At 51.5% G+C, this 21686-nt stretch overlaps 7 protein-coding genes across 7 annotated transcripts; 1 reads left to right on the top strand and 6 right to left on the bottom strand.

Moving 5' to 3' along the window:
- Nucleotides 1-3053: 3053 nt before the first annotated feature.
- Nucleotides 3054-3284, bottom strand: POX_g08853 (uncharacterized protein; the record flags this gene model as incomplete). Its single annotated transcript, XM_050117620.1, has 1 exon — nt 3054-3284. One exon carries the CDS (start codon nt 3282-3284, stop codon nt 3054-3056), a length of 231 nt encoding a protein of 76 aa, XP_049965764.1.
- Nucleotides 3285-3535: 251 nt separating this feature from the next.
- Nucleotides 3536-7471, bottom strand: POX_g08852 (uncharacterized protein; the record flags this gene model as incomplete). Its single annotated transcript, XM_050117619.1, has 3 exons — nt 3536-5495; nt 5556-6928; nt 6980-7471. 3 exons carry the CDS (start codon nt 7469-7471, stop codon nt 3536-3538), a joined length of 3825 nt encoding a protein of 1274 aa, XP_049965763.1.
- Nucleotides 7472-8044: 573 nt separating this feature from the next.
- Nucleotides 8045-8398, bottom strand: POX_g08851 (uncharacterized protein; the record flags this gene model as incomplete). Its single annotated transcript, XM_050117618.1, has 1 exon — nt 8045-8398. One exon carries the CDS (start codon nt 8396-8398, stop codon nt 8045-8047), a length of 354 nt encoding a protein of 117 aa, XP_049965762.1.
- Nucleotides 8399-9141: 743 nt separating this feature from the next.
- POX_g08850 (uncharacterized protein) lies at nt 9142-11161 on the bottom strand (the record flags this gene model as incomplete). Its single annotated transcript, XM_050117617.1, has 7 exons — nt 9142-9493; nt 9554-9758; nt 9845-9907; nt 9989-10331; nt 10414-10458; nt 10516-10733; nt 10810-11161. 7 exons carry the CDS (start codon nt 11159-11161, stop codon nt 9142-9144), a joined length of 1578 nt encoding a protein of 525 aa, XP_049965761.1.
- Nucleotides 11162-13500: 2339 nt separating this feature from the next.
- Nucleotides 13501-13906, top strand: POX_g08849 (uncharacterized protein; the record flags this gene model as incomplete). Its single annotated transcript, XM_050117616.1, has 2 exons — nt 13501-13708; nt 13797-13906. 2 exons carry the CDS (start codon nt 13501-13503, stop codon nt 13904-13906), a joined length of 318 nt encoding a protein of 105 aa, XP_049965760.1.
- Nucleotides 13907-14177: 271 nt separating this feature from the next.
- Nucleotides 14178-16321, bottom strand: POX_g08848 (uncharacterized protein; the record flags this gene model as incomplete). The annotated part of the gene is made up of 5 exons (XM_050117615.1): nt 14178-14597; nt 14659-14944; nt 14996-15244; nt 15311-16109; nt 16165-16321. 5 exons carry the CDS (start codon nt 16319-16321, stop codon nt 14178-14180), a joined length of 1911 nt encoding a protein of 636 aa, XP_049965759.1.
- Nucleotides 16322-17057: 736 nt separating this feature from the next.
- On the bottom strand, nt 17058-19407 carry POX_g08847 (uncharacterized protein; the record flags this gene model as incomplete). Its single annotated transcript, XM_050117614.1, has 3 exons — nt 17058-17245; nt 17303-19150; nt 19239-19407. The coding sequence occupies 3 exons, from the start codon at nt 19405-19407 to the stop codon at nt 17058-17060; spliced, it is 2205 nt and encodes a 734-aa protein (XP_049965758.1).
- Between the last annotated feature and the right edge of the window lie 2279 nt (nt 19408-21686).

Here is a 21686-nt window from a genome sequence, read left to right as displayed (position 1 = left end):
TCGTCAGCATCCCACCCCGGACACTACGACTGAACTAGACTAGACGCGCCTCTGCTTCTCATGGTGTTGAGGGCCTTTCGGGGATTTAGCGGGAACAGGATCAACCATATCCAATCCTCTCCTCCTCCCCCTCCGCTCTCCCCGCGTCACCGGCCGGATTGACTCCCAATGCCTACGAGTCGGACAAAAATTTCTATTCTCTCATTGAGGCCTCTGCGGATAATCATATCAGTGTCTATTTCAACCAGTATCGTCCATCTCTTCCTGGAAATCAATCACCATCGAGACTGCCAGTTTCAACACCTATCTATGCATGCGGGGAGCCGGCGGGCGGGCCCAAGTCATTCGTCAAGCCCGAGTGGATAACCCGCGACTGCGTCTGGTGAAACGGATGCAAAGTGCCGCGATCAATGGGTCGCATGGGGGCCGAAATAGTAGTACTCGATCCTCAAACGCAATATGGAGTATCATCTACTGACTGGGTATGAATCACATGCATTAAAGCTTTTAGGCGAGGTGCGCACCGATCTACTCCAGGTACTTGATTGGCAGTATATATGTAGGGAGTTTTTTTTTAGGTCCCAGTGTGAGAGTGACTCATCTTGATAAGTCAAGTTTTGAGTTCTAAACTGAGCTGGACGAAGCTTGTTAGTGCTTATTTCCCTTTGACATATCCACTCCTATTTAAATCAGGTCGAAGTAGGAAGCAAGTTGCCCCTTTGAATAGGCCGAACTGGGTTGTCGAGAAGCTCCTAAGACGGAAAGGGTCACTTGTATGTCAGAAAAACGGTGATCAAAATCATCAAGTCCGAAATATTTCAGACACAAGTCAACTATCTGGTGGGCTGTACTCAATCTTACTCGTTGATTGAATGGCGGTTCATTTCCTTCCCGTCCGTCTCTCTTTGCTAGCTCTTGTATTCGGGCTCACTAGTTGTTCACTCTCATAATACTGAGCATCAATCACCCTAGGCTCATTCATTTTGAGAGACGTAAGATCTCCTTATTTTTGCTTGATAATTTAGACAACCACAGCTTGACAGGCCAGGATCTCTCTGTCCCAGACCTTTCTCTAGGACCTCTGAGATTTTGGGGGGGGGGGAGAGTCTGCCCTCTTCAGATACTTTTCGAGATCAGGCCTAGTGGTGACTATGGGATTGTCTAGAGGGCTTTCCATAATCTAGCGGTTGTCTGCAGGATTTCTCTTTTTGTCATTCCCTTTCTCCTGTGTCTGTTCTGCCTCCTCGTAGATCATCAATCAAGATCGTTTCTTTCTCTCTTTCTTCCCCGTGCGTAGTCAGGATATACAAACTCGAGCTCCATGTTGATCAGTTTAGAACACAACCAAGACCTCACAGCTCCTCTCGCTCTGACTTCCATCATGTTACAGGAGGAACCTACCAGGCCCTAACGCTTTCCACCTAGCCAGCTTTCCGTTACATCCGACTGACCGCTATATTTACATCGATAAGTCAATAGATCAGGGAAGTGGATGGGATTGATGATCTTCCTCGCCTACATTTGGTACACATGGATCCGTCGTCGCAGAATGCTTCCTTTTCGAGAGACGGGGCGTGCAGGCAGAACTAGGCATAATTCACTTGACATCATTTAAAATCCCCAATTATTTGAAGCCGTACCTGTGGCATTTTTCTACACAGCTGCCAGTCTCGTATATCAATGACCTACGTAGTCTTTTGAGATAAGCATGCTTTGAATCGGGTCATCCGTAGAAACCGTCATCAGATGACTTCTTGGAATTTTCCGTGGATGTTTCAAGCATCACGATAATTTTTAACGGCTTCTGGATCGGAACAAACACCAATCAAATTGATAACGAGGGAAAACTAAAGTCACTCCAAAATGGCTAGACAAAGTAGGGGCCATTTTCCCGCAAGAGCTCCTGCATGGAAACAATATTGAAATTGCGCCCATCATCAGCTATAAACCGGAAGAGGCCCGGTTCCAGGCCATGACCGGATGACAGTGAGCGTAGAAATTTGACCACACTTGTTTGACTATTGAATGGATTAAGCCCACTAGCTGCCAAAGCAACCTTGCCAGCAGGACCTTTGAAATTCGGTGATGCCCCATCCTCGGTCAACTCGAGTTTAGGTGAATCAAGCTTGAACCCCCTCCCCTCGCAGCAGCATGAATGAAGGGGCGCTCCTATGCCACTTTACATCTTGAAATAGCACTCATCTCCATGATTCTGATACATAATGTCATTCACCGGAAGACCCGTTTGGAGAAGATACCTCAGAGCGTCTAGTCAATCATCCAATTCACGCATCGCTGCGTAGTTGCAAAATTGGCCCCCATTGTATAGAAGTGCCACAGTCGAGAAGGCATTGGATAATCGGAAATTCGGCTTCCCTGAACCCGATTGATAACTTGATAACGGTGTGCAATGTCTGCATTTTGTAGTATAGCACTACCTTGGACTTCTGATACGAGAGTTGCTGTGATTAATATGGCAGGAATCCTTGATGGACCTGATGAGTTTGCACCTACTCCATCCCATGTATGATTACCTATGTGCTTTGCTTTCTTCTAGCAAAAAGGCGCAGCGATAGGTACCTGAGAAACCCTTGAGGGCCACTGTCGTTCCTACCTTTATCTTCTACGAAGTGATCGATGTCCGAATGTCATTTGCCTCAAGCATCCCAGCCATTACTCCTTATTGCTTCGATCCAAATGCATCTCGTGGCGGTACTTAGGAAATTCAGGTACCGCCCAATCACGCCGATATCTATATCTCGTAACCAATTTTTGCACAATTTCTACCCAGAATTTGAGACACGCTATATGGCGGGATTTGATTTGATCATTCGTGAAATGTGTCATTACAAAACAAGACGTCCACATGAATTCCATAAATCGTGTACACATGGAACTCTCAGGTTCAACCCGCCTTGTCGCTCCCCCCAAAAACATATATGTGACATCCGACAGGATGGCATCAAGGAACAACAAGACCGTAACTTACAAGCGTTTCACGGTGAATCGTGTTTGGCAGGAAATAAAATAACAAGGTACAATCGTAGGGGGAATCACAGATAACGCCGGTCATAAAGCTTTTCATATACCCAGCCCAAAGACCTCCATGCATTGAAGTGCGCCGAATCGTGTATCATAAGCTCAAAAGGAAGAGTCGAGAGATGCGTAGTTGTTATTGTTGTTGCTGTTATCGTTGTGGGTAGTAGTGGTGGTAGTGCCGAGGCATTGGAAAGGAGGATTGGAAACATTGATAAGTTGTAGTAGTCACTACAACCACCGAGCATGTTCGTAGCACGGATTCGTTTTGGGCCATTTTGGCCGTGTGGTCAAAGAGACATCACTCCGCTTTTTGTGAGTGATGGCGGGAACGATGTCCGAACCCCAAGGACGTACAATGTGCAATTTGACGTTGTCAGACCAGTTTGAAATGGGTGGTAGAAATCTGGCAGAGAGAGGCATCTTCCAGTCGACAACACCCTTCGAGCAAGGTACCCGAGGAATGACCAGATTGGATGTGTCACGGGAGAAATCCGGTCTATCTCTTCTTTTCTCCATCAAGACCATCCTTCTCCCATTCATCCAAAAGACGCGAGACCTCGCGGAACGAGACGGGTTTAGTAAGGAAAAAGTCAACGCCAGAGCTCAGAGCCTCCACTTCGTCTCGTGAGCTACTGAGCCCAGTCAGAGCAATGATAACAGCCGGTTTCCGGCCATCATTCTCCCGTTCCAGCGCGCGAATGGCCCGCGTCGCCTCAAAACCGTTCATCACGGGCATGGACATGTCCATGAAGATAATGTCGAACCCGTTAGGCATTCGCTCAACGGCCTCTACGGCTAACTTGCCATTCTCTGCCGAGACCAGCTCAGACAGATGGCGCTTTTTCATAAAAGTGACCATGAGGTTGAGATTAATGCGATTGTCGTCAACAACAAGAACCTGGGTGGGTCGTTTGACTTCGATTGCTCCCTCTACCAAGGGCTTTGGTAAGGGAGCCGCGACAACGGCCTCTGGTGATGCTGCGATCACCGAGGGAGCATGGGGAGGAGGTGCGGCCTCACAGGATAGACCACGTCCCACAACCTTTTCGGGTTCGAGGAGGGAGAAGGGATCGTTGGCGGGAAAAGGAGAGGATGGAGAGGGTGGCATAGGCGAGAGCCTGGGCGAACGAATCACGAGGTTCATGGATTCCATAGGGTCTTTCAACACAGACGACGGTGTGACGACGGTAGATTGACAGTTCTGCAGGCACCTGAGGACGCACCGCGCAAGCTTGTGGGGACCACAAGGACGTCGAATGATGTCCACAGAAGTTGCGAGAGGAATCCACTCGGACTGCGCTTTGCTATAATCAACCGGTTTCGAGCAAAGAACGAGCAATGAAGGAAGAGTTGCTGATAGTTGAACATTCCGCAGACCTTCCAAGTCAACTTCTCGAATGAGCAAGATATCCAGAGGTAAAGAGCAGGGCCAAGGAACAACTTCAATACCAAACCATTCAACAAGGTATTTGGCGATTCCGCTCCACGTTTCGTCATGCGCTAAACCATCGGGATGAAGTCCCCAGATAGCTGCGCGTCTGCCCGAATATCCTTCGTGGAGCATGAGGGTCTGGGTCAATATTTCACGCTGCTGAAGAGCGTAGTTATGGGGCTCAACAGGTGGACTCTCTTCGCCCACTGGCCTTGCCAGTGGCAAGGTTACCCTAACCATGGTGCCTTCGCCTACGCGACTGCGTATGCGAATGTGGCCATTCAAGGCTTTGACAAGGCTTTTGACAATGGAAAGCCCCAAGCCCGTGCCCACAGCGAGAGAGTCCTCTTGTGCAAACGGCGTGTAGAGCTTTCCCCGCAGGAACTCTTCAGAGATGCCTCTTCCGGTATCCGAGACGGTCAAGGTCACCATGTCTTCCAAGCCCTGTCGCCGGCTCCGGCCCTCTGAATGGCTCACGGCCTCCAACGACAAAGTAATTTGGCCTTCTTCAGTATACTTCATGGCATTGCCAAATATGTTCATGATGATTCGGCGCAAGGCACCGGGCTGTGTTCGGTAGACCCAGTCCTTATGAGCAATATCGAGAGACACAACAACGTTGTTGCGGGGACCTGCATTCTTGGCATGAGTGTGCGACAAGAGAACTGGAAGATCGGCAGAGGCTGGAGACTCTGAGCCGTAGGCATGGCCGAGACAAATTCCCTCCACCACCTCCTCGATCAAGATGCTGAGATCAGCGTCCACGTAGGAATCTAAATGTGTTGCCAACTTATCATTCCCCTTGAAGTCGAGCGGCGATTCTTTTCTCTTTTTCATCGAACGCCACGTTCGCTCCAGCGAGACAACCTTGCTGAAATCCAGCACTTGGTTCATAGTATCGAGAAGCGTCCTCCCGCAGGCATTCACAGTCTCGAGCAATGAATCTTGGAATTCGTTTAGGTGAGTACCATTCAAGAATTCCGCTGCCGCCAGGATGCCGTGGAGAGGACTGCGCAACTCGTGACTGCGTGGAAATCGTCAGTGCCGATAACGTCTCAAATTGAAAGCTGGATACGGAACTCACGAGATGCTGCCAATGAAATCGCCCTTTTGTCGATCAGCAATAAGCGACTCTACTCGACTATACTCTGCCATTATGGAGGAGCCAAAACCAAGAGCGGAACTCAGTTCCACGGAGGAAGAGAAAACTTGGGATTCGACCGTGGTGTAGCAAAAGCATCCAGCGAACCACTGTGAGCTGACTGCGTTCCACAGAGGCACAAAAAGAATCTGAGTCGCGTTCGGGAAGTACTGGTTGAGCCAGGAATTTTCGGCGGCCCTCTTCCTCTTCCCGATCGGTCGGGAACCGTCGACGGGTGGCGCTCCGGGGGGAGAGCGTGATATTGGCGTGTTGCTCCCATCACGAGGCATAAGATCATCGTCATCAGATGCGGAGATTATACCGTCACGATGAAAGGACCACAATTTGCCTCGCGGATAGCGTCGAAGAAGCATACTCAGAAAGGAGCGGTCCAAACTGGCGGCCGGAGACGCGACATTGGAGCCCGCCCGCGGGGCAAACGGGTCGTCGTTCGTTGACATGGATAAGATGGTCGCTGGACCGCCTGTATCGCTACCCGAGCAATCACTAGCACCACTTGCGACGCTCCCAGCATCCCCGTCGACAAAAGCGTTGTTGGAGGCCTCGTAAAATACCACCGCGCCGTCGTTGTCCAAATCCAGACTCTCGCGCAGCAAATTGGCCGCGCGCCTGAAACACCACGAATTGCCATGAGAATCGTCAGGGGGAAGGCGATTCCGGCTACTGCTAGTGATCCATTCGGGGAGCGAACTATCAGCACCTGAGGTACCACTATTTTCTTTGGAGTAGGAAGCCCCGGAATCACCCGACGTCATGGAGCGGGCGTCGCTGCTGAGTGAGCGATCATTTGGCGGGCTGTGTGACACCCCATGGGACGGACGGTCGGAATTGTGACTGGCGTGCGACCCGCCAGACATACTGACACGGTTGTTGGTGGAGGCTGGCGTAACGGAATGAGGGGGACAACTGTCCGCGCGCGACGGATCTGCGCTGTCGACAAAGCTGGAACTTCCTTCGACGAAGAAGCTGAGGCCACGGGATAGACGCGCAGCTCGTCGTCCTTCCGACGCCTGTCTGCAGACTTTGAGATAGTCCATCACCAGCATAGAAAGCGATCCCAGTATTTCCTTCTCGAGCGGCGTTAGACCTTGCCGCGGTTGGGTGTCCAGCACGAAGAAGCATCCCAAATTGATTCGATTGTCCGTCGTTAAAGGCGTGCCAGCAAAGAAGCGGAAATGTGGCTCATGCGCCACAAAAGACAGATCTTTGTATCGTTCATGCTCTGCCAGATTGTTGACCGTAAGAGTTTCATAAGTCGAAAATTCGCGATCAGATGGGGGTAGAGCCGCAGTATCCTGTCAAAACGAAATCTAACGTCAATTGAGCGTGTTCACAACAAATCTTACCGGTTCAAGGGGTTTGAAACTCACCTGGCATATACTCCATGCTTTGCGTGCGCTGCCTGGCCCAACCCAAGACTGTTCCGTTTCATCACTTTCAGGTTTCTCATTCAAGCTGGCGGAGCGTGTGGCCTCTGCTAGTATGTATTGGCGATCCCGAATCAGTACTGCGATGAAAGCCCGTTCCACACCCAATCGAAGGGCAGCCAGCTGCGCAAAGGAGGTCAAGGTATTGTTGCTGGCACCCAACACAAGCGCTTCTGGGCCTATCGTTGTTGACGAATTGGACGCCGCGCTACTACCACCATGTGTTGAGCCGTCGCCGGCAGCCGGGGTGCTCATGTTTCCTGCAGGACCAGGAGAGGGGGTTTCTTCACCCGGAGCTAGCCAAGAAGGCACTAAACTCGTCGTGCCAGCGGGCTGATAGTAACGGTAGAGTTCTCTCGCTCTGCGATCAGCATTGTGCTCGACGTTCTGCTGTGTCCTTGTCGAATCCATGTTGACGGGCTAACCCCATCGCATCCTTCGATTTGCGAGACTGGGACGAAGGAGACGGGCGATATTTGTCCGTCAGCGTCCCGAGAGATCAAGCCTGAGTTGGCGCCGCACAGGACCGTCAAAACTGCGCCGCAGTTTTGATGCTGTATGCAGGCAGATAAAAATGTAGATGAGGGGCGAGCCGAAGGCGATTGAGCGTATCTGGTGGAAAGTCTCTTTGCTGACAAACTTAATGCCGCCAGTGGGCCAGCGCTTTGTGGGAGCGGTGGGCGATATCAAAGCTCGGGCGTGGTACTCGGGGAGAACGCTGGTCGAGTTTGCACCGGAGGCCACAGCGGATACCAGTGTCCGGTTAGATGTAGATTGTACCGTGAGAGTCAGCATTCACCCGCCCGTCGACGATCGTACGGGCAAAATGTATCATAAGCAGTGCCAGAGAAGACGAAAAAGATCACAAATTCACCGAGTCAACACTAAGCGTCAACTCTCAGGCTGCTCCTTTTCCTCAATGAACTAATCCTACAAGACAACTTCATAAGCCGTCGGACAGGGATCCGAATTCACAAGGGTGTGTCAGGTGGGGAAGCGAGAGGAGAGGAACGGGAGCGAGCGTGGCTGACGGTCACCAGTGCATCGACTCACGAGGGGCAGAACGCCAGCCAAGCTCGAAGAGGATTGGCGTGGATGGGGGGGGGAAGGAAGACTCCGACTCATATCACTGGCGGACGAGACTTCAGTGGAACTGTTCTGCAAGACCCAGGTCGATCCCATATGCAGGAATGCACCCAAGTTCTCCACCGCTTCCACGGACCGAAGAGTCCTTGCCTTGGAAGCGGAGAACCCAAAACGATACTTGTGGATTTCAGCATCAAAGGTTGGGAAGCAATGAGCGTTGTAGATTCTGTTGGTCACAACAGACACATTCATGGACAGTGGACAGTGGACGGTTCTGGCCAGTTGAGTGGAGGTTTCAGGTCGCTACAGTGGGCCACTAGGCCACTGGGCCACTGAGGACTGAGGCTGTGGACAAGCCCCCAGCAGTCCAGCAGCAATGTTGTCAATTCTTCCTGTCACCGGAAGTGCAGGGTACTGCAGACGGCTTGATAAATCGAAATTGTGTGTCAATTTGAAGCTTAAAGTTCAAATGAAGACGCTAGTGGCGAACGAATGACGCCGCACAGTGGTGCTTGGAGTTGTGTGGGGTTGGAGGCTGCTGGAAGTCGAGAAACGAGCCGCGAATCAGATTGATGAGAGGAGCCTCAGGCCATCTTCGGCGAGGACACATCCGGTGATTGGCGGGTGGCAGCTCACGGGGAATGTTCGGTCGACCTTAACTGCCGCCTCGGAGTTTGCAGTGAAGGTTAAGCAACAGCGTGTCTGTATACATTTTCCTCGCCTTGGTGTGTGGGTTTTTAGAGCTCGGACGAGTGAGCTTTAATTCCGCAGTGCTCCGGATCTTTGCATGTAGTGTACCAGCTCCCTGCCCGTTGTTAGAGCGTCATGACAGGACAGAGCACTTTCCTAACACTTCAAGATCGTCGTGACCTGGACATGGAGAATCGTTTCGTCTATGTCATTGGAACATTTCTCGTCTCGGATACATGGGTTTTAGGGGCGGAAATGACTATTCCGCAAATTCTGATCGAAAGAGAGGAATGATCACCAGGTGATCAAGAATTGTTTTCCGTTATCGCACCCCAAATGTACGCCACCCAGCCTCCCACAACCAGCAGTACAAAGGTTGTAAAGCAACCGATGGAAATTCGTTGCGTGCGCTTAGCGTCAATCACAAGACTCTGCTCTTTCAGGGCCTGGATGATCTCCGCACCTGAGATCAAGCGTTTCTTGCGGCTCCACTGCAAAAGACCCAGCTGGTCGGTCATGAAGGTACCCACGAAAATCAAAGCGCCTACGACAGTTGCAGCCGCAGAGAGGAACAGATAGACATGGACGACTCGCCGATAGGAGTTGTCATCCGCATCCTGCAACGCGCCGGTGATGATTCGGACGATGATGTTCATTCTGCGCCAACGGTTATTCAGGATGTGCCTCGGAATACGGGATTGGCGAGGATGCACTTACGCGTTGTTCATGGTCACCTTGAGCGAGTAGGCCGAGCCAAAGACAGATTGATGCCAGAGGGTGGTGCGAATACTGTCAATGATTGAGGTCGGCCCTAGGGAGAGAGCGATGGCATAGATTCCAAATGATACACCCGTGCCGGTCGTCGTCGAGGTAAAATTGAGAAGGACCATGCTGAGAAGCAAGCATAGACCGCAAATGAACACTACAGATGGGCATTAGTGGTGACCTTGGAGGTTTCTCTTACTTCGAAGATCGTATGGGCCGGCCTGGGGTTGCGCTATGACTTACGGACAGTTGCACGATGGCCGAGGATGTCAATAAAGACACCCAGGCAAGGAACCAGGAAGAATCCTAAATCACCTGCTCAGCTGTTTTGTTCTTTTATTTTTTTTTTTAATTTCCACGCTTCTGTGTGATGATCGTCCCACATACCTGCATACTGTGACAGAGCGCTATACCAACCAGCCTTGATTGCACCAATCTCAAATCTGTGCTCGGCGAGCTCCGTGGCATTCTGATTAAAGGTCAAAGCCGTACTCGATTGGAACAGTGAAAAAGCCAGCACAGCCCAGAACGTCCAGGGTAGCTGGAAGATCTTCGCAATTTCAAACTTCTTGTTCCTCTCCGTCAAGAGCTCATCCGTGGCAGTATCCTGACGCCCACTGAAGTGGCGATGGCAATACCGGCTAAACACCCAGAATGCAGCCGTGGCCGCATTGGTAAAGAGATTCATGAAGACAGCGGTCCAAAAGACCCAAGCAAAGTTACCGGTGTTCTGGGTTCCGAGTTTAGCATTCCATCTTCGAAATCACCATGGGCAAAAGGATCTGGTTCATGAACGCTGGCTGGATTCTCACCTTGGCTATCACGTTGGCTGTAGACTTGCCCACAAAGCCGCCAATCTGAAGAGCTGTCAATCACCGGCCGGGTGCCATCATCATACGCAAATTGCAAGGTACCTTTCCGACTGCCAACTCAAAACCTAGTGTTGAAGCGAATCCATTGCTAGGCGCGAACCATGATGAAAACATCTTATACTGGGCGATCTGCGTGGCAATGTCTCCAAGAGCAAGAACCACTCGCCCGCCAATCATGAACTTGAAGGAGCGGACGGTTGTCGCCGCGGCCACAAGAATTGACCCAATTGTGTAGACAATGTTTCCATACACGATCATTTCTAAAGACTCGCGAATTAGCAACGCTACTGTGGGAGCCGATAAGGCGATGGACCAAAGAAGAAAACGGAAGCTTACCCGCGCCTCCTAATCGATCTGTGATCAATCCACTGGGAATCAACAATAATGTGGCCATAAAGTCCTCGCTTGCCTCCAGCAGGGAAAATTGCACATTAGTGATGTGCATCTGCTTCTTGATCGTACTCTTCATCGCTCCCGTCACGCCAGAGCTCCAATGGGATCCAAAGCTGATACATGAGATCAGAAAGACCGCGAACAATTTTGCTCCCAACGGGGGCGGTTTAATGTCGTTGCTAGATTGACTTGTCGAATCATCACTCTGAACGGTCAGATTGACCAAGTCTTTTTCATTCCCTGCATCGGCATGCGATTCCTGAACGACCGTCGGGGCTGAGGTGTCGGCTCCCATCGTGTCGTGTTGCAAAGCAGGTACAACACGGGGCTTGAGCGAGATGCGAAAAATGAAAATAGCAGAAGATCGGGGTGGGCAGCAGACGCAGGCATCTGGAGGCGACCAAGACTCATTTTAAATACACAAAAAATCGGGGCCCCTCGTGGCAGCCAAGGAAGCTCCTGTCCATGGAAACCGTCCAACGCTGTGGAGCACAACACGATCAGATAAAGAATCCTTCGAAACTAGCAAAACCTTTAAACTTTCAGGACGCGTGCTCAAATGTACCTTTTTCTTCCAATAAAAGACAGCATAGCTGCCTAGGGCCTAGGAGACCTGATCCGCTATGATGCTGGTCTCAGGCAGCATGGAAAAATCGGATCAGATTAGATAGCGCCCTGGGCCCGGCACAAATTTCCTGAATGGCACCACCCAGTCCTATTTCGGCTTTTGCCCGAGGCCCGCTGAGACGGCGCAGCATTTGGCCAAGTCGTGCCAAGCAGACAAGTACGCACAGTAGTTTCTCTGGTGCCAGACTTGAACGCTCACACATTGAAGTTTCTGTTCATGGGCAACAAGGTGAAGAAGGTGTCTCCCTTCTCAGTCTGGGCGATTTCGGCTAAATGACCATGTACTGTAGTCACGCTGCGTCGTCCCTATCTCACTAGGTCCCAGACTGGTCGGGATTGTCCCGCTTTTCGCTTCCACGAGGTTCAGTAAAGGATTCATCTTCTTTTTCCAAATGTGAGACAATCTGCAAGGCTTGGGACATATCCCAACCCACTCTGCTACAAGGATCAGTGAACACCAGAAAAGCAGGCCCTTCCCCTTTCCCCCTCTCCCCTCTCAGTAAATCAATGGACTCCTGTCATTCCTATGGTGAGGTGAAAATCCATCGCGTGTCTCTTAACGGAAGACTTGCATGCATGTACATATGCATGCTGATAGGTTCTCACTTCCACTTCCATATCACACCACACTCACCATAGGCCTCTCCATCCAGACGAGAATTCTCGGGCACGCTTGTGGGTCTCGTTGACACATCATTGCCACAGATTCATCAATCCAACAACCAGGATCCGCCGAGGTACATCAACATAAAGGTCATTGTTATACAAGTGTCGCGAGGTGGAGCGTTTCCCTGCATCCGTGTAGCCGTTGATCGTCGTGATACTCAGTACACGACGCAGTAAATCCCCCGTCTGGGGCGCGTACATCCCCAATATACAATGAAGAATTACATACCTAGACTGTGTGTCGGTTTTTTGACTAAAGTGCGCCCCTCGTTCAGATCATTGCGATTGAGAAGGGATTTTGAAGCCCACTTGACTGCGGAGCAAGAGCAAAGTTTGCATTTCAGTGAGGGGGGAGTTCTCTCGCATAGGAAACCTTTCCATATCTGACACATTAATACGAGTCCGGCACAGACTGTTTGCTTGCTGGTTAATCTGATCTGATTTTGATCAACTCTTTGATTCTCCGACCGAGCAAGTTCGAGGATGCTGGCAACTACACCCTAGGACCGCCATACCAACCGACGGGATGGGCTTGACTGGCCTCGGTAAACCACGAAGACTCGTAAGCGGCGATTGTGAATTATTCCACCTGGAGGTGAAGAGAAAGCTTAGCGTCGGGAGACACGTAAAGCTCTACTCTAGGCCAAAGGCAGAGATCGCACAGACACGGGGGGCCTAGCGAGGCCATACATGGAACGTCAGCTACGCAATTCAGGAAAGTTTGCAACAAGGCGTGGGAGGCCCAGTGTTAGCGCGTTGGGATTGTTGAGACTTGTTCCCTAGTGTTCGGGATTTCCAATTTGGAAGTTGCACTCGTCGATGACTCGTGACTCAACCGCAACAAATCGAGAGGAATAGTTGGGTGGGAATCAACCATCAGCTGAACCACCTACATTCGGAGTCCCAATCTGGATGGAGACATCTGTGAATGACAGGCAGCTCCGTTAGACAAAAGCTTGTATCGAGAGGTCCCCAGACCTGATCTGCCTGCGAATTGGCTGGACACCAGCGGGCGTCAAAAAAATGATTCACTCTGGAGAGATCGCCCCCACACCGAGCTCCGAGGCCTTTTGGTCCGACTCCGAGCCCACGAGCGCCGTGAGGCTCACAATTGTATCAACACGTTTGCTATAGCGAGCACCCAAGGCATTCGGGGGCTTCACACATTATAAATTTGGCCTTGGAAGTGCTGAGCCATCATTCTCGCACTCATAAATCATTCCTGGCAAAGCAAATCTTATTTTTTAGATCTGGATTTTCCATTTCACGATAACGATCCACTTCAATCCTACACGGCTAAATCATTAGTTAATCCTTCCTTCTATTGATCGCTATTACACAATGCCTGCCTCGCAATCACCGTCCACCTCCACATCCACATTCCAGAGACAGCTGGAGTGTGACCCTTCAGTGGAGAATCTCACGCAAGAGGAGTCACTCCCGCAATATGTTGAGAATGAAAAGAGTCTGGAGAGTTGCACACAATCTCCACGGTCCTCACAGTCGACGGGTTCGAAGATCAAATCGGCCGTTTGGTCCTTTGTCAAAGGTGAGTGCAGCATGGTCAAGATCCAAAGTTCCTCACATGGAACATCATATCATCTATCCCAAGTGCTAAAAGTGAGTGATTTTGCCAGGGGATGTATACAAACACCATCCGGCACGTGTGCAGGAGAAGTATTTCAACTCGATAATGGAGGCCCAGAAATCGGTCGATCAGACGCAATCACCGCGAAGCTCATCATGAGCATTTGCAAAGCTATCTTGACTGCGGAGATTTCCCACCATTTTGTTCCAACGCCCGGTTTTCAAATGAGTTGTGCTCATGGTGTCGGTCATTTGCGCTTTCCCTGTCATCCTGCCATTATGTTGCCAATCACTCCAAATTGATGGAAAAAGCCCTAAGAAAGAAGCCTCTTGAATTATACCACGTAAAATTTTGGAGCCGGAAGGATTTATGTTCTTCGTAATCTTGAATTTATTTGCTACCCCATGAGTTTTTCGGTTGTTTTACTCTCTCATGCAAAGTATTCCGGAGTGGATATGCTTGGTAGCTGCCACAGATCACCCTGAAGACCGAGAGAGTCAAGCCACACCGTCCACTCTGCATCTTGACTCACATCGGGAGTCGCAAGTTTCCAAGCCTCCTCGTCATTCGTCGCTCTATCTCCATCCGCTTCGTCAACGTGAAGCCTTGAGACAGGCTGAGTGCAATTCAAGATCGAATCAAGACTCTTCGAGAAGATGGCTTGAGCTTGGCGACAGGTTTGATAATTGCTCTGGCCAGGTTCCGTCCAAGAGTCGCAGCACGAGATCAAGATGCTAATGTCTTGGATAACTTTGCTTCGATTGATGTGATATGTGTTTGTGGTGGGCGGATCTTGGCGTAGCAACTCCAGAACCAGTACACTGGCACACGGCATTCCATAAAATACCAGCTACAATGAGAGTTAGTGGCCATCAAGCCAGATGAAATGTATGCTGAGCCCCAAAACTCACAGCCCATTCAATGTCGGCTCTATAGCTATGCAGTGCATCTCTGGTTCGAGCTGGAAGGAGGACCGTGGCGACTATCTCATGCGCGGTGATCATCAATTTCTCACGTCTCCCTTGGCTGTAATTTGCAAGAATGGTGTAGAGAATAAATTCCGTGTAGAGATACTGAAGCCACAAGTACCGCAAAATCATGACCGTATCCAGATCAGTTGTGGCCCCTCGCATCTGATCATATTTGAGGTGAGACGGAATCGACCGCCAAATGGATTTGAGTTTTCGCAATGTTCGCCTAAAGCTTGCATTGGCACAAGATAGAATCACAAAGGGCAGGAGGACTTACTCGGCTTTGGATTCAAGGTCATGGGTCGCTGGGCCAATTTTCAACTCTAAAGCCTCCTCCCGTGGCATGCAAAGCAAGAGCAGCACGCGCTGGCGAGACACAGGATAGAAGACGCCCTCTGTGTTCCATCCATCTGCGTCTAAATGCCGACGAGCTTCAAGAAGAGCATCATATGGCCCCATAATCACCGAATCTGGAAGGTCGAGGGGCAGATCAAATGTGCAGAAATGGCGACTAAGGTGTGCAGGTCTACGTGGATAGCGCATCATGTCAGCGCAAATGCAATCGTTTGAAAAGAAGCCAAAGGCGGCTGACCGTGATGTAAACGCTGCCCACACCTTATCATGATCATGGGCCCAGGCAATAGCCCGTTTACGAATCTCAATCATGTAGTAAGGTATCGACTGGCCGTTCTGGACTCCCTTATGAAGCCCTAATGCGAAGAACACCGAAGACATGCTGCCCAGCAAGCGCAGCACGTGATATGAGTCGTCCCCAAAGCACCAAGTGGCAAAGAGAATGGTGAGCAAGCGGGACCAAAGCGTCAGATCGTTGACTGCGCCCAAGCTGTCACAAAAGGATTCACACTGTATGCAGGCTTGGAATGCTCTTTGCATGAGTGTTTGGCGGTCAGCCCTCCAAGCTTCATGGACAAGTACGCTGCCAAGCTTGTCCTTTTCTCCCCCGAGAAATAGCCCGAATTGGGCGCAGTAGATGCCCAACATGTCCCAGCGAAGGGCTTGTCTGGACAAATCCGACGGTAGATTATCTGGGTCTGAAGGCAAGACAAGCTGCGACGACGTCTGTTCAAAGATGACTCGGGATTGAAGTTTCAAGTCCTGCAAAGACATATTGCGAGGCAAATTTCGAATTCTCTGGTCCGTCGCATCCCAAACCAACTTGATGAGAGGGCAGTGAAGGCAAAGCTCGTTGTCAGACACGAGAAACCGCTTCATGGAATCTCCTAGCTCCGCACCTAATTGCACAATCTCATTCAATAGTCTTGCCCCCTGGCGAACCTGTTCTTCATCAGGCTGGGCAGGCTGGCCTAAAGCTATGCCGGTCCTCGTGAGAGAGGTACACGATCTAGTTGGACGCGACGGGCTTGGATCCACTAGGGACATCAAATTGCTATTCAGGTTGACAAGCTCGTGGGGACTTGGACTGACTCTGGCAGATCCATTTGGGACTTGAGGATGTGTCACTCCTTCTAACTCGGATTGCGGAGTCAGCTGTTTCGCCATCGGAGCTGGATGGTAGAGGCATTCTTGCTCCGTCAGGCGGCGCCGCGAACACCTGCCACATACGGGCCGGTGGTGGTCGCATCGGAGTTTTGACTTGCGACAGGGCTCGCACGCAGAGAGCTGCCCATTTCTTCGCACTCGTTCGGTCATACTGTCTTCTCGCCTTCCATACTAAGGGATGTGCAACAGACTGGGCGGTGTTTCCTGGTCGCCATAGGAGGGTGGCTTGGTTGGGAGGTCAACAAGGTTCATCCAATTCTTGGTTAGCTCGATTGGCTCGGCAGCCAATCTCACGCCCGCTCGGGACTGGCCGTACATTCGGCTCCAGTGACCACGGTGGGTAATGCCGGATGAATCACCGACTTTCTACATCTTGCATGCCATCAGATGCGGGTGGAGAGTCGGTTTCCTTTAACTATTCCGGATACGGGTCATATCACAGTGAACTTGGACTATCGATTGTACGGATGGCATTTGGTCATGAGGCTGTGTTTGAAGCACACGGCAATCAAAAACGGCCGGGCCGGTTGATGTGGTGACTGAAGCGACGACTCCAGCCTCGGCGTCTTGAAGTACGCTTTGGTTACGAAACTTGATCGATTGAGGTTGGCGTCAATTGCAGACATGTTTCATAGCAAATATCTTGTAGCAGACGGAATCATAGTAAACGGACCTATCGTCATCAATCATTATTGAGAATAAGCGCCACCGTTATCAAATCTTCTGGCCATCACCAGCCAGACCATCGAGTCTATATGCACACGGACGCCGATTTCGAAGAACCAAACCAAAAATCATCTATCGTCATTCGTACTCAATCAGAAGCGCTCCATGAGTCGCCTGCGCACCGTCCACATGCGCGCCCGCTTGCCGTAGATGTACATCGGAATTGTCATCAAAAGACAAAACATTTGAATACCGCCAATAGCCAAGAACACGGTCCGCGAGCCGTCCGACTCCAACCAGCTGACAATGAACAGCGAGAAGATGAGACCGTGAAGAACGTCTAGAGGAGAAATCAGCCAAGGATCCAATCAAGGTGTGGGGAAAGTCGAATACATACTCTTGCTGAAGTTGAGCGTCACGAGAGCCTCTCCGGCGTATTGACGATAACTGTCCACGCAGAAAGTAATGGCGGTGGTACTCCCGAGACAGCATCCAAAAGAAATCACACCAAAGAAAATGGTCGGCACGATCCACGCGTTCATGAGCTGAGCGCTCCAGCCAAATCCCATGAGACCAATCGTCGTCGAAATGGCAATGGGGATTGCCATCACCAGCCGGAACTCGGGCTCATAGATGCCACCGTTCCGGCTGGTCATATATCGTACCACAATGTCGGACACTTTGCCCGCCACGGCGGTACCCAGGAGACCACCCACGAAGGGGGATATGTAAATCAGACCGGTCTGAAGGGCAGTGAAGCCATAGTATTCAGAGGACTCGTAGATCACCGCGACACACTCTGAAAGGACGATTAACCACCCCACGGAGAGGGCGTAGATCACCGAGGACCACAGAACAGCAGGATAAGCGAAGAGGATGAAAGGCCGCGTAGCCGCCTTGTACCACTTGTCGTGAGCGATGCGACCGTTCCAGACTTTGAGTAATTGGGAGAATGGGACCTTGGGCCGGTCGCGCAGTCGATTGGTATACTGCTGAGGCGCTGGAATTTGCATTCCTGGAGAATGGGATTCACTCCGCGCGCTACGGGTTGGCGACTTTGTCGCCCGGTAGGCCGACTCGAGGTCTTCGAGACCTTCGGGGGCCACGACCACTGCCGGTGGCACTTGCAGGTGGCTTGGTCCCTCTCCTGCGGTACCCGGCAGGGGCTCGTGGCTGATGTGATCATCGTGATTATCGTGGTTGACAGGGATGAAATTGCCGGGTGTTGTGGGCTCTTCATTCGCCTCGAGGTTCTCCTTCTCGTTGGCCGTGTCGTCGGCAAACATGAAATGCGCGTGCTTCTCCTGTCGCGGCGTCGTTGGTAGTTCCGGTTCTAGCTGTTCTTTGCCTTCTACCAGCTCCCCCGGTAGCTCTTTGTGCGGGTGCCGACCACGGAACCCATGAGACATGAGATCAGACACGGTCCTGCCCATGTGAGGACGCTTCCGGTGCTTGCGTGGCCGAGGAGTGCGGTCCCAGAAGGTCTCAGGAACGAAAAAGAATAGCAGGAAGAAGCAGGCTCCCACAATGATCGCGACAATCCAAAACACCCATCGCCAGCCGAGACTGCCGATAATGGCCGCACTGGCCAGGGGGATGAGGTTCTTTCCACCGAGCAGCAGCAGAGTGTATACACCAACTCGGTAGGCCCGTTCGTGCAAGAAATAGATCTCTGCGATGGTCGCAGATGGGAGACATTCCACGGGGCTCACGGCAATACCTTGAAAGATGCGTGCAAGTACCAGACTGGGATAGTTGGGGGACAGAGCACACCAGATACATGAGATGACAAACAAGATCGCGCCCAGGAGATACACAGGGCGTTTGCCAAACAAAATGGCTGTCGGAGACATGATCACCGAGCCAATACCCAGTCCCAGCATATAAAGACCCGTGGTGTAGGCCACTTTCTGTTTGGTGACATCGTAGGTCTCGGCAACATCCGAAAATCCCGCCGCCAAAATGGGGGTCATGCCTCCACCCATGAGACAGTAAAACCCGAGGGAGAAGAGAGCCGCGTCTCGTTGCCACATGGGCCAATTGAGCGGGTCGTTGGCCGAATCATCAGGCTGTGGCTCAAGCACAATCTGCCCATTGGCCGTTCGTTTCTTTTGAGGTACGGCCGATCGAGAGGAAGATCGAGAGGGGGGTGCTGAAGAGTGAAGCGACGATGTCGACGTCCGTTGAGGTTGGTGTCTCATCCCCAGGGGCTCGTTTCGGTCGGATGACAACAGCAAGACCGTCCCTGTATAATGATGTCAAGTCACAGTCAGCCTCTGCAGCCCGCCCGGGTTGACAATCAGGGTATCTGCTCCAATATGGGCTTTGCTCACCGGGCACCTCATCGGTCTCTTTGTCACTTAGAATCCCCAGCGTCGACTTGGATCGGTAGGAGTCATCCTCACTGCCCGAAGGTGATGCTTTGCCCAAGAGACGTTTCCAGCGAGGGACCGCCCGTGTGTTCTTCTCTGGGACCATCGCCGGCGATGGTGGTTCCTCCATGGAATCCACTTCCGATGACTTCCCGACACGGTCTCTGCGCCGTATGTACAGGAGCAAGCACGCGCACAACTGTGAAAAAAACGAGATTAATCCCATGTTGCGTCGAGGGTTTTCTGATCTCAGAGATGTGGATTTGATTTGATCTGAGATGGGAGGCTCTTGGAGGGATTTCACTCACCTAAATCTCACTTTCCCGATGCACTTGCTGCTGACGGAGACTTCTCGAAGAATGCTGTGAAGCCTCACCTAAGCCGACCACCTCCGCAAGGGGACGATGGGCTGGACCGACGGAATCCGTGGTGATTCCTATCAAGACCCGTGAAGCTCCGCGTAGAAAACCCCGATGGTGGTGAACAGGTAAGGGGCTGCGGGGGGGGGTCCCAGATCAATACTTAAGAGAGAGACCAAGCAACCTCGCACGAGTGAGACCTTGATCCGGCATTGCTTGAATTCCAAGAAACGAGGGAAAGATCTAGCGAGGAAAGGGTCGACAAGAAATAGATCACGGGATGCGAACGGACGCAAGAACCATCTCAGAGGCACAGAAGCGAGCCCAACTGATGACCCAAGCTCCTTGGGTCATGACAACGGGAGACTTTTTTTTTCCTTTGGGCGGTGGCTTGCCAATGCTACCTTCGTTTGGTTCGGAGTGTTTCAAGGCGGGATATTACTATGGACCCGAGCATACTCAAAAAGAAGCACGTACGATCGCCAAGCGATTACTTTCCACCGGGAGAGCATCATCCACTGCTCATCATGCCTTGTCCGTTGTCCATGGAGGTGTATCTGGGACAAACTCCGTATCTCCGCGGTCTCCGTATCTGGCGAGTTACGATCGCGAGTGCAGGTGCGTGCGGGGGGAGGATCCAATAGGCGGTGAGTCGCGTCGATCATCCTGTCACCTGCGCCGGCGTTTCTCCTGCGGTTATTCGACGGTGGACTGGAGACTCAGAGTACGAGAAGAGAGATGACTGCTCTTCTTGCAATTCATCTCGATTGTGAACAATTACCCCTGGCTTCGTGAACATAAATTTCCAACCTATTCTGGGTTGACACTTGAGGTGGTCGCACCACATTGCTTGCTGGTTGCCTCGTGGAGCACCTCGTGGATTGCCTCATGTACCCAAATGGGGCAATCTTTGTCTTCTCGAGAGTCTTTATTGGGACCAGCCTACGCGTGAAAGTCGGTAGGGCCTTTTGTTCACGATAAAAGCTCCCGCCCTATCACAGTGTGACTGTTTCCCAGCTCTCCTTCATGACTTTTTCAAACCTACGCAGACCACTCCTCCTCCCCCCTTTTTTTTCGAGGGCTGCGCCGTCAAACCCGAATTATTGTCTCGTATACAGCTCCAGTACTAACTACCGAACAGTGTCAAGTTAATACTCTTACCAGTGCCCAAGGTCACTCTACGGTGTCCATCATCGTTCCGCCGGGCGCATCTTCATCTCCACTTCTCCACTGGGTCCACATCCTCGACAGTCGATGAGCGGTGCACATGTCGGCCTAACCCCTCTTTCGAGAGCACCGGACGAGCACCGGACAAGGTGATATGGCGTCAAGCTGGTGAGCCGCTGGTCAAGGCAGCATAAATCCTGCTCTGGATAGCCGGATGATGGTTCTTGGACAGGAAGCATGTGCAAAGTAAAATAACCTTTCCCGTTGCCAGTGATGCTGCGGTGTATGCACCCGAGAGGATCAGCCGTGCAGCACTTGCCCCCCCCCCCAACGAGAAGCTTGCGGCGGCCTGTTCATCTGCAATCGGCCAATTTCTGAAATCCCAATCCAAGCTACTCGGGTGCCAAGCCTGGGTAGCTCTGAGATTGGAGAGCCGCGTTTTGTGGGCGCTGTGAGGCTGCGGGGTCATCCCCGTTGCTGCATGTGGGCTGCTACTTGAGATTGAACTCACTTATCAGCTTTCACGATGCAGGAGATGTGTGCAGATGATTTGGAGCTCGCTGGGCTCAGTCATCTCAGCTGACCATTTTGCTGCAGACTGCCGTCATCGTGCATCGGGCCCGTTGGGAGACAGGAGGTGACGGGGTTCGTGGAGTGAGACTGTACCAGAGTCACCTACCGATGACGAGGAATGCCGCGTAGATATCGACTCAAATGTCATCGCGCGATGCAAGTGCTTGCGTCAATATCACTTTTTTCTTGTGTCTATTCAGGATTTTCAAAGAGGATGTCTCTCTTTCTTCATTTCGTTCCATTCTCATTGGAGGCTACGCTGGCTATCGTTGTGAATGAAGTCTGTTGGCCGTTTTACGGCGGCTGATGG

The sequence above is a fragment of the Penicillium oxalicum genome, chromosome VII (assembly GCF_001723175.1).
Source record: "Penicillium oxalicum strain HP7-1 chromosome VII, whole genome shotgun sequence".
Classification (NCBI taxonomy): Eukaryota; Fungi; Ascomycota; class Eurotiomycetes; order Eurotiales; family Aspergillaceae; genus Penicillium; species Penicillium oxalicum.
Note: the sequence above shows the minus strand (reverse complement) of the source record. Positions and strands in the feature narration are given on the sequence as shown.